Consider the following 15,588-nt stretch of genomic DNA (forward strand, 5'->3'; position numbering starts at 1 on the left):
TGCCCTTTCCAACAAACAGAAACAGGACCCAGAATGAAGCTTACTCTTCTCCTGCGTGGCCTGGCAGAGCTGGTGTAAACAGAGGTCAGTTTGATTTTAGTGGTGAATTTTTTAAATACATTAAGGGTTTCCTGGAACTACTGGTTCTGAAGAGAGAAATATTTACAGTAAATCATTAAATGCATAGCAAAGAACGTTTGCCATTCAAATTGAATACAATTAGCCCAGAGTTATTTTATCTCACATTATTTAGCCTTTGCTCTTGTGAAGGTTACGATACTGTTATCAGAATGTCACTGCTTCCTGTGGCATACATGCGGTCTGCTTGCCGGACTATTCTGCTGGTAACAGTTACAGCGTTGACACCAGACACACTGACTGCCTCTGACTTTTGGTGGTGAGGAGATAAAAGTTGCTGAAATGCCAACAGTATGGTGGCATTTAGGGAGAATTTGCAGTTTCACATACATTCTGCCTGTTTAAGGCCAAATTACATTCTTAGAGTCAGTATGATCAGCACCATAATTCAGCCTATAATTCCACATAATTTTTTCTTTTTTTTTCTTCTTTATGCCATATCAAACAGTTCCATTCTGATGACTCAAATATTGTAAGCACCCATATTTCACATCAAATTGTTCTCCTCTCTTGGCTCTTTGTTAAGTAGTACGTGTGTGTCCAGTTAACTAACCAGTCTTTGGTAGCTAAATCTTTTCATTATCCTTTAATTTACTTTATAAAGATATGATTTAGCAACAATTCACACATAGATGCTAGAAGGTCATATTTAAGTGCTCTTGTACTAGACATTTGCCAAGTTCAGACTTGAATTCATATGAATTCATTTCAGTGATTAATTTCAAAAATTTTAATTTGGTTTTATTAAAGCAGCTCTGTTGGAAGTATGTTAATGTATGATGTTCTCTGCACATTCACTGCAGATCTTGTCTAGGTTCAGGAATATTTCATTTTTTTTAAAGTTCTCCAAATGTCCTTCAGTATAATCTATTCACTGTAATTCGCCGACAGTGGACCAATGCCATATGTTTTTTTTTATGACATGATGACCAATCTCAGTCTATATTAACAGAAAAAACTGTACTGATACTCCTGGACTCTGATGGCAATTAGTGCGATCACAGTCAGTCATACATTGCTTTCTCACTTCAACACATACATATGTGTTGTACTGAGCATTTTGTATGAATGTTGCAACATGTGGAGACTGCTGTCAACACCATGAGCCTGGCCCTTATCTTAATCGGAGTCAACATGATAACGGACAATCACAAACGCCATTATTTTCACCATTACCTTGACCATCCAGCACAGACATGACACAGCTACACTGAAAGCAATTTCTGTGAAAAACCTTCAGTGCAATCAAAAATAACATATAGTGAACATGTTACACATTGTAAATTCAACTGTATTGTGACAATGTGCTGCTGCAGCATATCTAATATAAATGTAAATAAAGTTTTGAATCTGGAATCTGGAAATGTTTTGTGAACATGACTAATGAAATCATGGCTAGTTTATTATTATTTTTTTAATTAATGCAGTATCCGTAAAACTTTCCAATGATATATGCATATATCATTGCACACAAACATATGAAGTATCACTTTAAACCTCTGAATAAACCACTATCTGCCCTTTTCAATTTATTATATTGAATTTGTCATCTTTTGCTTTTTTTCAAATTAAATAAACAAATGCATGTGAATAACTTAAGCATGGATTATTTATAGAAGACGTGTCCTAGCTGATTATGCCTTTAAATTAAACAACAGGAAGAAGTGTCAAAATCTAAAATCCACACCACAGATCCACAGACTTGCTCCACCCATAACTCAGCTGTTCTGCATCATGATATGTAATCTGATATGACAGATTTGAAGGGACAGACGTTCTTCTTTATATTTTATTTGAGACTTTTGTTGGGTTTCTCTATCACTATACCTTCAAAACCATTTTATTGAAAAGCCTTTGTCAGTATTTCATGCTGTTTCACTGTTGTTAATTTTACACAGTAACACCAGCATTTCTATGAAATACAATCATTCACAGCTATCTCATTTGAGCTTTAATAACATGACCTGCTTTAATATTTAAAGCAATGGAGCTGAGCCTGGTTAATACACAAATCAATCCCTGGCTTGCTCTTTGAGAAGGGTCTATGGTCCTCCAGCCTTCTGCCTCTTCTTATACTTTCATCTTATCTGACACTCATTCAAAACAGATAAGGTTTGGACTCCTCAGCTCTGAATCCTGTGTACTGTTCCTGTGTACTGTTCCTGTGGACTACTCTTGTGTACTACTCCTGTATACTACTTCTGTGTACTAGTCTTGTGTACTACTCCGGTGTACTAATCTTGCGTACTACTTCTGTGTACTAGTCTTGTGTACTACTCCTGTGTTCTAGTCTTGTTTACTACTCCTGTGAACTACTCCAGTATACTACTTCTGTGTACTAGTCTTGTATACTACTTCTGTGTACTACTGCTGTGTACTACTCCTGGGATTCTCCATGATGCTGCTACATATGTGTTTCAACAGCACAGATAGCTAAGCTCTTACTGGGTTTGGAAAATTGGCTTTCTGCTTAGTAGAGCGATACCAGTAGAGTTAACCAGTAAATGGTGCTTGGTAGCAGATAAATTAAGAACTGAGCAGGTTGTGTTTTCCTCCAAATGCATTTAGGTCTTCAGAGATCTTGTCTGAATAAAGTGTCTCACAAAAGAAGCACATGCAATGATGAGCTGACAGATCCACCCAAAATCTAGCTCTGCGGACCTTCCAAAATTCCACTGTCATTTCTTTTTAAACCCCATGGTAGTCATTCTAAACACAATGTCTAATAGCTACAATAGCCATAGTTTGGATAGCGGATCTTGGGTCAGTGCGAAAAGAGGCTCTAAATTATCATCCCATTGTGTCATGAAACCACAAGTGAGCATTTAGTGCCATTTGTTCCTCTCCTGTATTTCAGCCACTGAGGAGTGCGTCAGCACTGGGGGTGATGGAGGCTCAGCAGTGTTTCAGCATTGGGGGTGATGGAGGCTGAGTAGTGCATCAGTACTGGGGGTGATGAAGGCTGAGCAGTGCATCAGCACTGGGGGTGACCCCCCCCCCCCCCCCCCTTTAAGGATGAAGGTTAATTAGAAACATAAGTGCTTGGCATTCATAAATATGGAACTTTGTAATGAAATACTGTCATCACATACTAAAATAAAGGTTCTTGACCACATAAAGCTTTATATGTAATTAGTATGCAAGAGAATAAAGTTTCCAGGTTAGTTTACTTGCAAAGGCAACAGGCTCCTCATCAGGATGTGTAGTATCTTATCATGGTCTAGGACATTTAAGAGAAAAACCTGCCCCAAAAATCATTCACAGACCAAAAAACTCCATGAAATGAAATGAAATGGGCAGCTGAAGAAGAGGGTCCACAAGCAATGACCCTTTAAGCAGGTAAAGCACCCAAGGACTCTTAAGGACCTGGAGATATCCTTCATGGAGGGATAGTGTCATCCCTTGCTATGTGCCACTCACCCTTTCCGTTATGATTTTTGGAGAAGACTCAGAGCTATAGACGTAGAGAATGAAAAGTGCAAAACCTAGGGTGTCAAGAACTGGCATACATTGTTTTCAGGAAAAAAATCTGAATTAAAGCCTTTTTTTCCTCATCAAATGAATCAGTATAAAATAAGTTGCAGTGTCTTGCAAGTAATCACCCCCCTTAAAAGTCTTTTAGATTCATCAGATTTGTCTGGATTACAAATGACACACAGATATTTACAGCCAGTATTTTTATTGCAAACCAATATGTTCTAAATGTTCAAAGTCAAAATGTATTTTGTCAGCAGATCTTTTAAAATGTTAAAAACTGAAAAAATGTTGCTTATAAGATTCGGTTGCTTCAGACTAGTACTTGGTAAAAACCTTTTGTTGAACAGCGTTAAATCTGTTGGGGTATATTTCTACCAGCTTTGAACACTGTTTAGGAGTGATTTTCTCTCATTCTTCTTGGCAGATTTTTGGTAGGCTGTTTGGAATATGCTTGTGGACTTTAATTTTCAAATAGTGCCACAGGTGTTCAATTGGATTGAGAGTCATCCTGTAGACTTTGACATGACTATTGTTTAACATTCACCTTTTTGTTGTTCAACCACTCTTTGCTCTGGCCTTGTGCTTGGGATCAAAATCCTGCTGAATGGTGAAGTTTCTCCCACGCTTCAGTTTTTAGCAGATTGAAGCAGGTTGTCTTGTAGTATGTCCCTGTATTTTGCACCATCCCCATTCATTAATCCATCCATCCATCCACCCATCCATCCATCCATCCATCCATTCATCCATCCATCAGTTTTAACAATATGCCCAGTTCTTAGTGAAAAAAAAGCTTCCATACAACTTGATACTGCCATCCCCTACACCTAACTATTTTGTTGAGGAATGAGCAATGTTCAAATTTGTGACACGTATCATTTTGAGTCTTGACTAAAAACCTCAATTTCTGTCTCATCTGACCATAAAACCTTCAGCCGATGATTTAGCTGGGGCACTCTGATACATTTTCTGATATATTTTCTTTTTTCTTTCTAGAAATCAGTGACTTTTTTATTTACCCTCACATACAGGTCAATTGAATGGAGAGCTGTTGACTGTGGACTGCTGCACCTTTATTCCAGCCACAGTAAGTCCTTCAAAGTGACTGTTGACCTCTCTGTGGATGGCCGCAAAACTTCACTTCCTGCTCTGATGCTGAGTTGTCTAGGCAGTGCCAGGGTGGTGTGAGGCAGATTCTATATCCTCATAATCAACCCTCAGTGCTCACTACATTTACAGCATTTAGCTGATGCTTTTATCCAAAGCGACTTACAGTTATGATGGAGTACAACTTGAGCAACTGTGGGTTAAGGGCCTTGCTCAGGGGACCAACAGTGGCAATTTGGTGGTGGTGGGCTTGAACTGGCAACTTTCTGAATATAAGTCAAGTACATTCAGCACTGCTAATCACTAATCACTACTAATAATACTTTGATAATAAAAATGATTTAGGAAAAGTCTAAGCCAACTGTGTCCTTATTAGGGCAATATCTTTCTTGGAAACTTAGGTCTTCCATAGAAATTGCATTTAATGATGACTGATGAATGACTTTTAAAAGAGTTTTAAAAGAGGTCACTTTCTGAGCATTATTGTCACACACACACACACACACACACACACACACACACACATATATATATATATATATATATATATATATATATATATATATATATATATATATATATATATATATATGAAGCACTTTGCTTGCACAGATGATGAATGACCTCTGTTTGAAACGTTCTGTACTTTACTACAGTTTTAAGTCTCTCTCTCTCTCTCTCTCTCTCTCTCTCTCTCTCTCTCTCTCTATATATATATATATATATATATATATATATATATATATAGATAGATAGATAGATAGATAGATAGATAGATAGATAGATTTACTCAAAATTTGTTGATCACAAAAGCATGGAACCATTATTCTGAAGGGGACTGGAAATAGCTTCATTCACTGGAAAAAACGAATATTTATGATGACTTTGGTGAGTCACCTTTGGTTGTGACAGGCCTTGCGCTGGGTCTGTGGGCACTGACCATTGTCTGCCCGGCAGGGAGGCTGGGGGCTTTGGGAAGCCTTGGGTCGGACTGCGGCCCGGAGTTTTTCTGTGACTTTGAGAGGTCTGAGGCCGAGGAGGCCACAGAAATAATTACACTGATGCTGAGACTGGAATTTTTCAAAAACCAAAGGATTAGCCCTGCAGGGGAAGCCCTGATACCTATAAAAATAATAAAAATAATTACAGCTTTGCAGACTCCTTACATGCACAGTATTGGGAATCCTAATCTATGTTGTGAATAGTGGGATCCAGAAGTATTATAAAGTATACTCACCCTTCAGATTTAACTGATACTCCAATGTTTGTCATTATTGTATCAACACCTTTAATGTAAAGATATAAAAAGTTAATTTATTAATTTTTACATAAAAATATCCAAAGTGGATATTAAGGAAAAGAAACATCCTTTCACTTTACCCTCGAGCCTGGTGAACAGTAGGTTGCCATTAGTGTGCTGGTAAATCCAATGCTGGAAGGAGGAACACTTCTGTGCTACTTCTGACCTTTCCTTCACCACCAGTGACCCTGCCTTGTCCAGGCCACAGTAGTGAAGATAAACACCCTTAAGTTCCACCTCTACTGTGGCGTAAGGAATGTTTCTCGCTGGCCGGTAAATGAAATACAGAGGCAAAAACCTGACAAATTCACATGGACACAGACACAGATGTAAAAGCACACATTAAAGCCATATATAGGCTAATAGTTTTATATCTGGTGAACATTTATGTCTTATATCCATGTTGAGAGAAAACAGTTTTATCTCTGGTGAAATTGAATGGTTATATCTTAAGAGTGGGCAGATATATTTTATATCTGTGGTGAGAGTGAACAGTTATCGCTTATATAAATTTTGCATGCTGTTTTGGTTTCTCTTTTGCATTCCGATTTATGGTTAGAATTTGCAAAGTTAAATCTACTCACTCAAGTTCTGAACCAAAATTCTCGATCATTCTTGTCTGGGCTGCAAAGATCTTGCAGTACTCTCTTGCCAGGTTTTGAATCTTACAGGCCTGTAAAATTGAAAGTGAGAAAAAAGATTTTAAGTTGAACATTCTTGCAGGAGTAATGTAAACAAAAGCCATACAGAAATAAATCACATGCAGTTTATATGCTGATACTGGTGTCACCTGCTTGGTTATTTGGATATTCCTTTCAGCCAGGTTGATTTCCTCTCTCCCTCTGTAAGCTATAGGGCTTTGTACCTTTATGAGACATGAGTTCCCCATATCGAACACTGGATCCAGCCCGTAGATCACCTTAGCCCGGCTGGTCTTGTGTTCGCAACCTGTCCCAACCTGTGCCTCCTCTGTCAAAATGCGCCCAAAAAACGTAACACCCCAGTAACCTGCACTGGACAGACCCTTACCGAAGAGCAGAGGAGTCATCTCAATCTCTTCCCCCACTGCAGAACATGGGCACAGGGGTGAGGGGAGAGAAAGGTAGGAGAGGATTGTGTGATGAGCACAGAGTCAGAACTAAAGGAAAAAGACTTCTGCTGCTTTGATTCTTTGATCCTTGTACCTTCTGAAGAATCTTCACGCAGGACCAAACTAGAGGGACCTGAGGACAAAACAGAAAAGGAAGATTAAGAAAGGCTGTCATAACTTGACAATTTGAAAGAAAAATACCATTAAGTTCAGTGAATTACTCTCAGAGGTGAGAAGGTAATCTGTGAAATCTGTGCCATATTCATTAGTGATGGTACACCTATAAAGCCCACAGTCTCTTTCAGACATCTGAACAACAGCCAAGGACACCTGACTCTCATCACCTGCACTGAAACAGAAAAATATGGGTCAAATTATAATTCAATAACAACATCCTCACAGTACTACTACTAGTACTACTGAACAGTGGTAGCTCTTTCCTTTAATAACAACTCCCTCAAGACTATTTCACACCACGCCATATCACAGGTATATTATGCTATGTGTTTTAATATTTTTGTACCACTAGAGGACACTGGAACACTATGTCTGCATACCTGCTCTTCATTTCTGTCATCTCCACATCATCCTTATACCATCTGAGAATAGAGTCACTCCGCACATTGAAAAACTGGCACCAGAGTTTCACGTTCCCAGAGGTATCACATATCTCTGTTTGGATCTTACGGATTACCTGTGGAGCTGCAGGAAGGCGAGAGACATGTTGCCATTCATGCAAAAGACCAGTTTAGTCGTGTCAAAATTACACAGTCACACCAACAGAACCAATGAACCACAGGCTTGCACATATGCCTTTTGAACGGCTGTGCTAAACACACTTAATGTCTCACTTTGCATGACTTTACCTTTGAGCTGTGCTGATCCTTGCACAAGTTCTTGGTCGTGATTTGGGAGTGCGAGCAAGACATCCTGATATATAAGCTCAGAGGAAATCCTCTCTGGTGGTGTTTGGGCTGGCAGGCTGCTAAGCGACTCCTGTGGAGGAAGGTTGTCCCCATGTGGTGCTCCTTCCTTTACCTCTGTGTCCCCTGCCATTTGCACTATGGTCTCCTCTTCTTTAGCTTGAGAGGAAATGTTCTCCTGAGAGACTCTTAAGGCATGTTTCTGGGGCACAGCCAGTGTGTCCTCTGTCCTCAGGTTTCTTCCTGGCTGTGGCACTGTGTTCTGCAGGACCACAGCTGCGTCACTCATGTCCTCCAGGTTCAGGGCCGCATTCTTAAGATCCTGAATTAAATAGACAGAGCCCGCTGAAGGTGGAGAAGGATGTTTTTCAGTGAGCAAAAGGTTTGATTCCTGTGAACTTTCAGGACATTCCCTGACCAAATTTAGTTGAGTGAAATTTTGCATCAATAATGACGTGATATTTGTGGTTTCAGCTGTGCCTGATAATTTAGTCGTTGTGCTGCCCTCAGCAGTGCGTGGTGTATTGTTATCTGTTACTGGCCCAGAACCAGCTGCGTCGGCACTTTGGGAACTCGGCACAGTTAAAGACTCATTCACTTTCACACTTTTTTCCAGTGCTTGACAGGCTCTGTTAACTTCCGAGGGTTGTAAGTTCAATGGTGCACTAACCACGCCTGGCAGGGTTTTATCGGTCAGAGCAGCACTATCGGCGAGCACTGTATCTGTCTGTTTAAATCCTATTTGATTTAATATATTGTTGTTTTGTTCATTGGTAGTGACTGAAATGTCAGCAAGACTGGATTCAGCACTTTTATTTCTATTTTTAAAATCTGGACTTTCATGTGTTGCTGTATCTGTACCATCATTCTCCTGCGTACTGTCCACATCGGTGACATAAATCAAAGGGATAACAGTTTCTAAGCATGAAGAGAGGATTTTGGAGGAAGCTGAGGTTTCTGGTTTAGGGGGTTTACCAGCAGGTGCTGGGGACGCAGGAGGGAAACAAACTTCACTGCCAGTTTTTGCAAAGTCATTTTCCACTAACGACTTCCTCTCATATTCCCAAGAGTTTTTGCCAGGTGTTCCTTTTTCGTTCTCATCTACTGCAGGGATGGTAGACTCTGATATTTTCTTGCACTCTTGGATGTCAGTAGCTTGTGCTGACTGACTGGATAATGCAGATAATTCCTGGGTTTGTAACTGCAGAGTTTCTGAGTTTAAGGTATTTGAGGGATGGTGCAGTTGCGAGTCTGTACCTATGGCCTGATAGGCATCACTGATGCCTGGTATCAGGTGTTCTGTTTCTGTTTTTGCATTCACACATACAGTTTTATTACTGCCAATTTCAGTTACACTGATGTCAACCTCATGCTGTTGGGACTTTTTTAATGAATCTGCTGCTGGTATTCCGGATTTATTTCCTATGCAGTGTTCTTCAGTCATTCGGTTTCTATGTTCCTGATCCTGCTCTTTTGCGTCAACTTGAGAAGAATTCATAGCTGATGTAACTTGGTCTTGTTGCTGTGTTTGTGAACTGTGTCTCAGGGGGGTGTTCTCACCCAACAAGGAAATTTCTTGGCCTTTCTGATGACACTCTGTGCCAGGGTGTGTGCTGGACTTGTTTGATCTGATGGGATGTTGTTCCATGTTCTGCCTGTGCTTATGATTTGTAATATGAAGTTTATATGAGGAAGGTTTTCCCATATTATCTTCTATGACACCATTAGAAGGCTGCTGCTTCAAATCTGTGCATGTCTCTATGTGGTGGGTAGTGGAGTTGTCACAAATAGCTGTTTCCATGTGATCAGGTATTTGATCCTTTGTAGCCTGAAAACAGAACACAAAATATTTGTTAACAATCTTTCGTTAAACATAGGTAAATACTCTGTGAGTGGGAATTTTATCACACTCTGACCCTTGAGATCTATCACCCTGTAAAGTTGAATTATAATACTAATACCCCTGATCCTAATCAAGGCTTGAAATAGCTCTAACCCTAATTCTAGCCCATTTTTTGGGGGGGGGGGGCTATCACTAGCCCTGCGCATACAATGCTGGGAAATTGGTTTTTGGCTGTATAGTTAGTTCACAGTTTAGATCATGTTCACCTAGTGATTTTCTACACTGTTGAGCATACAAGCACATACTTAAGAATATAAGCATCAGTCTACTCTGTTTATATCTCTCATGGCCAGCATCTGATCTTAGAGTGAAGACTTCCCCCTTTAGCACTCTCACTATAGTTACACTTTGAATCAAATATTGCATAATGTGTGATGTCACAGCTTAAATTTAACCTTGTTAACATGGAAAGCCACCTGCTTGTGTATTAGTTTCCATGTCTGCACTTAATAATTTTTCCTCTTGGGAAAACTCATAACATGGCCATACAGAGAGAATATTTAAAGGCTTAATGACTTCAGAGGGGACTGTAGCTTTGGTGAAGACATTCGGAAAACAGGATTACATCAACATAAATTTAGCATGACATCACATTTAATAACAGAATTATTCTGTGGTTCTTCACAACGTTGGGTGCTATGTGATGCCATTTTCAAGGATACAATATGTGTCATGGATAAATACAATGTCTGTTTATGTTATTCAGTTCAAAACATATTGCATCTAATAATAGGCTTATGACTCTATTAATAACTAGAAAATGGAATTTTACTGACACCAGGAATGCCACACTGGTATAAGCTCACAGCAGGCCTAAATGGAAATGCTCACCATGCTTGTGGTGTATGGTACACACACATTCCTCTCACTGGTATCCGTGATGAGTGTAATTCTGCCTCCAATCTGAGGTGGGATCATCACACTCTCAAATAATGCCTGTTCCTTAGTATCTCCAGAGTTCAGTCCCTCTGGTGCTTCTGTACACTCCCTGCTAACAAAGAACGTTCTGCTGCCAACCTGCTCAGCATGACCTCTTCCAGGCTCACCTGATAGTGGATCACCTGGTCTTTCTATAGCCATCTGATTTTTCTTTGTGAGACTCTTTTTTACTGCCCTGTCATGTGGTGAAACATCAGTTAGGTGAGAAGGAGATTGAGATGGTACAGCAGGAAGTGGATTTTCCCTCTTTACCTTGGTAGATCTTTTGAGATCTGTAGGTCTTCTGGCTGTGTCAGTTTTTGTTGCTGTAGAAATCTTCACCAAAGGCTGTTTCTGAGGTGCAGGGGGCTTTGTGGCAGACATGTTTCTGTTTCGTTCAGCCATTTCTAAAAATTCATTTTTTCTTAGTTTTGTTTTGACTTCCTTAACTGTACTCCTCAGTTCTGATGTAGCTTTAGGCTGAATGACATTGCTATCTACCTCCATCTGCACCTCTGAAGGTAATGGTGACAGATTTGCTTTTGAGAGATTTCTGTCTTTTCCTCTTTGAGTCTCTTTCTTTCTCTCCTGCTCTCTGTCAGCCTGTCTGTCTTCTCCTCCTCTCTCACCTCCTTCTGCTGAGATTTTGATCTTCTTCTTGGCAAAAAGATCCTCGTCTGGCATTCTATTAGATGCAAAGTTTACCACATTTATCATATTATGATCTACTATTGCTTGTCCATTGTTAAATGTATCATCATTGGAGACTGCCTTAACAGTAGTTGAAGGCTCTGGATGAAAGCCATCCAGCGGATTTGCAGCTACTGCTGTTTCCTTGTGATTTCGCAGCTCTTCTGGCTGCTCTGGAGAAGCTGCATCAATATGAGGGATGCTGGCGTCCGTGGGTGACCTGCACTTCCTCTGAGCTCTTTCAGGGCTACCTTCCCAGACGGCGTCCATGGCATCTGGAACATTTTCTTTGTCAGGATGTCTGATCTCTTCTTGCCCACGATGGCGACGCTTTGCTTTCTGCTTTAGTTTAGCAAAGTAATTCTGGTGAATCTTGTACTCATTCATGGTGCCAACCTCCAGTATTCCTGAACAAGACACAATTCCTTGACTGTTCCGTGCTGACACCTGGTAGATAGCAGCATCTTCCAATGAACAACTAAGGCAAGAAGAACATCACTGATAACTGAAACAGACCGCTACGTTTGGACCTCAGAATGAAAGAACAGGGCTAAAAGAGAATGGTGGAGTAGAACGTACTCGTATATGTGAAGGGTATGTGTCTTGCCTTCATGAATGATCTTATATTTAGGGAGGCTACAATATTTGTCCAGTTGTACATCATCTTTGTACCAAGTCACTTCAGGAGCAGGATAACCTACATAAGGGCAGAACAACACACACAACTTCTGAAGGTAGGAACTGGACGCAATACAGACTTTCATTCACACATTAACATCCATACATTTATTTGGTAGATACCTGAGACAACACAGCTGAATTTGACATTGGTGGTTTCAGACACAGCTCTGGATTTTAAGGTGGTCTCAAACATTGGTTGTGTCAGTTCAGTTAACTGGGCCAAAACACAGTAAAGAGTGCTCCTAAAGATACAAATACAGATGTGTAATAGTTATTTGTATAACTACATGTACTACTATGATATCACACACACACACACACACACACACACACACACAGACACGCACCCTAAACCACACACACATACACAAACAAATGCACACAAACATAAGATGATCCTTGTTTTAACACAGGATTAACAGTAAGGGATAGGGTTGGTTAGGAATATAGGATATACACTTATTTCAACACAAAAATATCAACAAAACAGTGATGACCTGTAGTATGCCTTCCATATTCCTGATTAGCTAGATCTGAGTAGATAATGCAGGCACATACTGTGTAACTCTCCAGGTAAGTAATATTAACTGGTGTTAAATTTTTACAGTCCATTAATTATGCACTTCACAGCATGTGAACTAAACAGATATACAGCTCCACATGAAACTGAACATGGAGCAGATTTATTTAGTGCTATTCTGCACTTGAAACAGCACCATGTAAAACAGGTGAGAACACAAATCTCTCCAGGACTAGGTCTGCCTGCCACACAAGTTTGCAACAATAATAGCTCAAAACCTTTCATGAATCCCAAATTTGCTTCTTTGATCCCCTAACCAGATTTTAATAACAATCTTTTTCTTTGATATAAAGTGAAGGGATCTGAACCAATTGCCCCATGGCAAGGGACAGCAAACATGTAATCACTGCACCTCTGTGATGGGACATGGATTAGTTTTGCCTCATGTGACAATGCTAATGTTGGTAGGAGATTAGAGTGGAAGTGGAGTAGTAGTAGAAGTAATATGTAATTTATCACATAATCACTCTGTAGGCCTAAAGATGAAAGGTTATACAATAAATGAATTTAGTTTTTATAGGTTTATCTAATAAAGTATCCACATTGAACATTTAATACTTTAAACAGCTTCTTCAAATTCTGTGTTGGAACTGGCTTCACACAACAATTACTATATTTCAGCAATTTTGGGATATAAAATATTTTTAAAAACCCAGAAAATACAATAAAGGCATAATTCGAAATAAACAATGAAAATAAATCCAAAGCACTACTGGTATATACTGCTAGAATATTCACGCACCAAAACATTCTTAAAATCTCTGAATTCTCTTAATTCATCTTGCCAGAATACATCTACCTGCTCTCTGTTCGGACAGTGTCCAGGTAGCTGTAGCTGTTACTTCCATTGCCTGCCAGCCTATCAGAGGTCCTGTGGATGTTGGATCCTCCATCTGCTGAGAACGAACGATTCAGCAGCCTTCTGGAGCTCATCTTCTCTACACACAACAGCAGAAACTGAGCACTTTGCCGTAATCCTACTGCTAAGATGTTTCGTTAGTCTTCCATCACTTCACTCAACAGCAGATTCCCAATGATTCCGACATGTTTGCTGTTAGCTTGGCTGTAGGGTTGGTGTGTGTAGCGTAGCTCTGGGGTTCCTCTCTGTGCTGGGTGAGCATTCAGGCTAAAGTGCCAGGCCAAAAGGGTCTGCTGTTTCCAGTCAGCCTGCAGCATACAGTTCATAGAGTCTAATTATAGCACAGCCACAAATAAGCCCCATGAGCACATAAGATTTCCCAAAACGGGTTGAGAAACTGAACACCGATTTATGGGCTGAATCTTTCCCATCTGAATTGAATCTACATTATTTTCTGAAGCAATTCAAAGCAGAAAGCAGGACTAGCTAGACTTTTGGTGAACTGCTAACACTGTTAGTTGCTCCCAGGGATTAAGAGTTTGAGAGTTTAGTCAGGGTTTTAAACTCTTAGTTCAGTCTAATTGTACTTTGTCCAGCACATTAAATGCTTAATATGGAAACCCCCATCATATGACCATGAGTGTCAGGCTGAAGGCACTCCTGTAAAATAAGGCATGGTGTTTCTTTCAACCACCACAAGTCTTGGGCTGCATGAACCAAAAGTGTCATGAGGCAACACTGAAATAAGTTTAATAGACAAAAAATTACTGATTGTAAGAAGAGTAATAATTGTACCACCGAACAAAAGACAAAGTACCATGTAATGCACCAGTCAACATGCACTACGACACTGGCAGCTCACTGACAATCTCTGATGTTCTACAGTAGTCAAACAGAAAAAGCTTAGAACACAAAGTGATCTGAAGAAAATGTTCAATTAAACTTTCAACATTATGTTATGGACAAGCAGATAAAATACTAAATGCTAAATTTAGCATTTTTTTTTACTATTTTTCTACTATTTACTATTACAATTTCTTTATTATTATTTGTGCTCATTAATGAACCACTTTTGTATATAACAAGAATGTAGGCCTTATGGCTTATATTCTTATGCTGATACATAGTGATGTCATATATTTATTGGTCATTAGAGTAAACCTTAACCTGACCTAAAGCTCTGTCATGTAAATGCATCATATTCTAAGTTACCATTTATCTAGCCCTTGAATGCTGTTACATAATTCTAAGTCTTAATTCTAAGATGTGCAAGTGTCTACCATCTGGCTTGGCTAATACATATTTTGATGTTGTATTATAAACATAGCAGTGAGAGTTATACTATGCTTACGAATAATAATATAGCATAATATAAGGAAAATGGCACTGGTCATAAAACAGAGGTTTCAATACACTACCCTTTTATAAGGTTCCAGAATTCATCATTTACTTATTGGTCTGAGAATAAGAGGTTTTGTTTTTTTTTATGGAACTCACATTTGAAGAAGTTGACTCTTACATTCATGGACTAGACTAAGCGGTGTTGTACATTTTCAGTAAGAGGTGGCACTGATTGGGTTCTCTTCCAGTCTGAAGCAAGTAGTTTCATCACTCAACTACAGTACCATGTGTGAGGGATTAGCAGTCCTGTCTAGCCTGTTCTCAGTTTAAAAATCTAGTGAGTTTATTCTGAGATTCTCTTATTTATTCTAAAGACTGTAGTCTAAATTTAATTTAGTTTATTTACTTTTTTTTTTTTACATAATTTGCATTAAAAGTAAGATTATATTTTACTGTAATTATTATTATTATTATTTGTTGTACAAAGGCTCCTTTCCAGAACCAAATTTTACTAGATGACTTTTTTATCATCAGGGTTGGCTTCTATATTTGGGCCTGTATCATACCTGCATGATCTGGTAACT

General features: G+C 39.3%; 1 protein-coding gene across 10 annotated transcripts; it reads right to left on the reverse strand.

Annotated features, from left to right (window-relative positions):
• Nucleotides 1-3,800: 3,800 nt before the first annotated feature.
• alpk3b (alpha-kinase 3b) lies at nt 3,801-14,157 on the reverse strand. 10 transcript variants are annotated; one of them, XM_027019844.3, is made up of 14 exons: nt 13,604-14,147; nt 12,345-12,466; nt 12,123-12,240; nt 11,127-12,021; nt 7,976-9,860; nt 7,667-7,811; nt 7,331-7,458; nt 7,204-7,242; nt 6,810-7,084; nt 6,604-6,692; nt 6,100-6,317; nt 5,957-6,005; nt 5,617-5,841; nt 3,801-4,284 (listed from the first exon to the last, which is right to left on the reverse strand). In XM_027019844.3, the coding sequence occupies exons 1-14, from the start codon at nt 13,735-13,737 to the stop codon at nt 4,242-4,244; spliced, it is 4,365 nt and encodes a 1,454-aa protein (XP_026875645.2). In that variant the 5' UTR covers nt 13,738-14,147; the 3' UTR covers nt 3,801-4,241. The 10 variants fall into 10 exon arrangements, 9 of the variants coding, with proteins under 9 accessions (XP_026875645.2, XP_026875641.3, XP_026875642.3 ...); XM_027019840.3 differs by having other exon boundaries at nt 10,767-12,021; XM_027019841.3 differs by having other exon boundaries at nt 3,801-5,192; nt 10,767-12,021.
• Between the last annotated feature and the right edge of the window lie 1,431 nt (nt 14,158-15,588).

The sequence above is a fragment of the Electrophorus electricus genome, chromosome 3 (assembly GCF_041902795.1).
Source record: "Electrophorus electricus isolate QZ-2024a chromosome 3, ASM4190279v1, whole genome shotgun sequence".
NCBI classification, from domain to species: domain Eukaryota; kingdom Metazoa; phylum Chordata; class Actinopteri; order Gymnotiformes; family Gymnotidae; genus Electrophorus; species Electrophorus electricus.

Excerpts from the sequence above, each read along its gene's own strand:
- alpk3b (XM_027019840.3), bottom strand. The coding sequence starts at position 13,737 with ATGAGCTCCAGAAGGCTGCTGAATCGTTCGTTCTCAGCAGATGGAGGA. Across the intron at positions 12,241-12,344 it reads ATTCAGCTGTGTTGTCTCAG|GTTATCCTGCTCCTGAAGTG; the intron begins GTATCTACCAAA and ends GCCCTTATGTAG. Across the intron at positions 7,459-7,666 it reads ATGACAGAAATGAAGAGCAG|TGCAGGTGATGAGAGTCAGG; the intron begins GTATGCAGACAT and ends TTTCTGTTTCAG.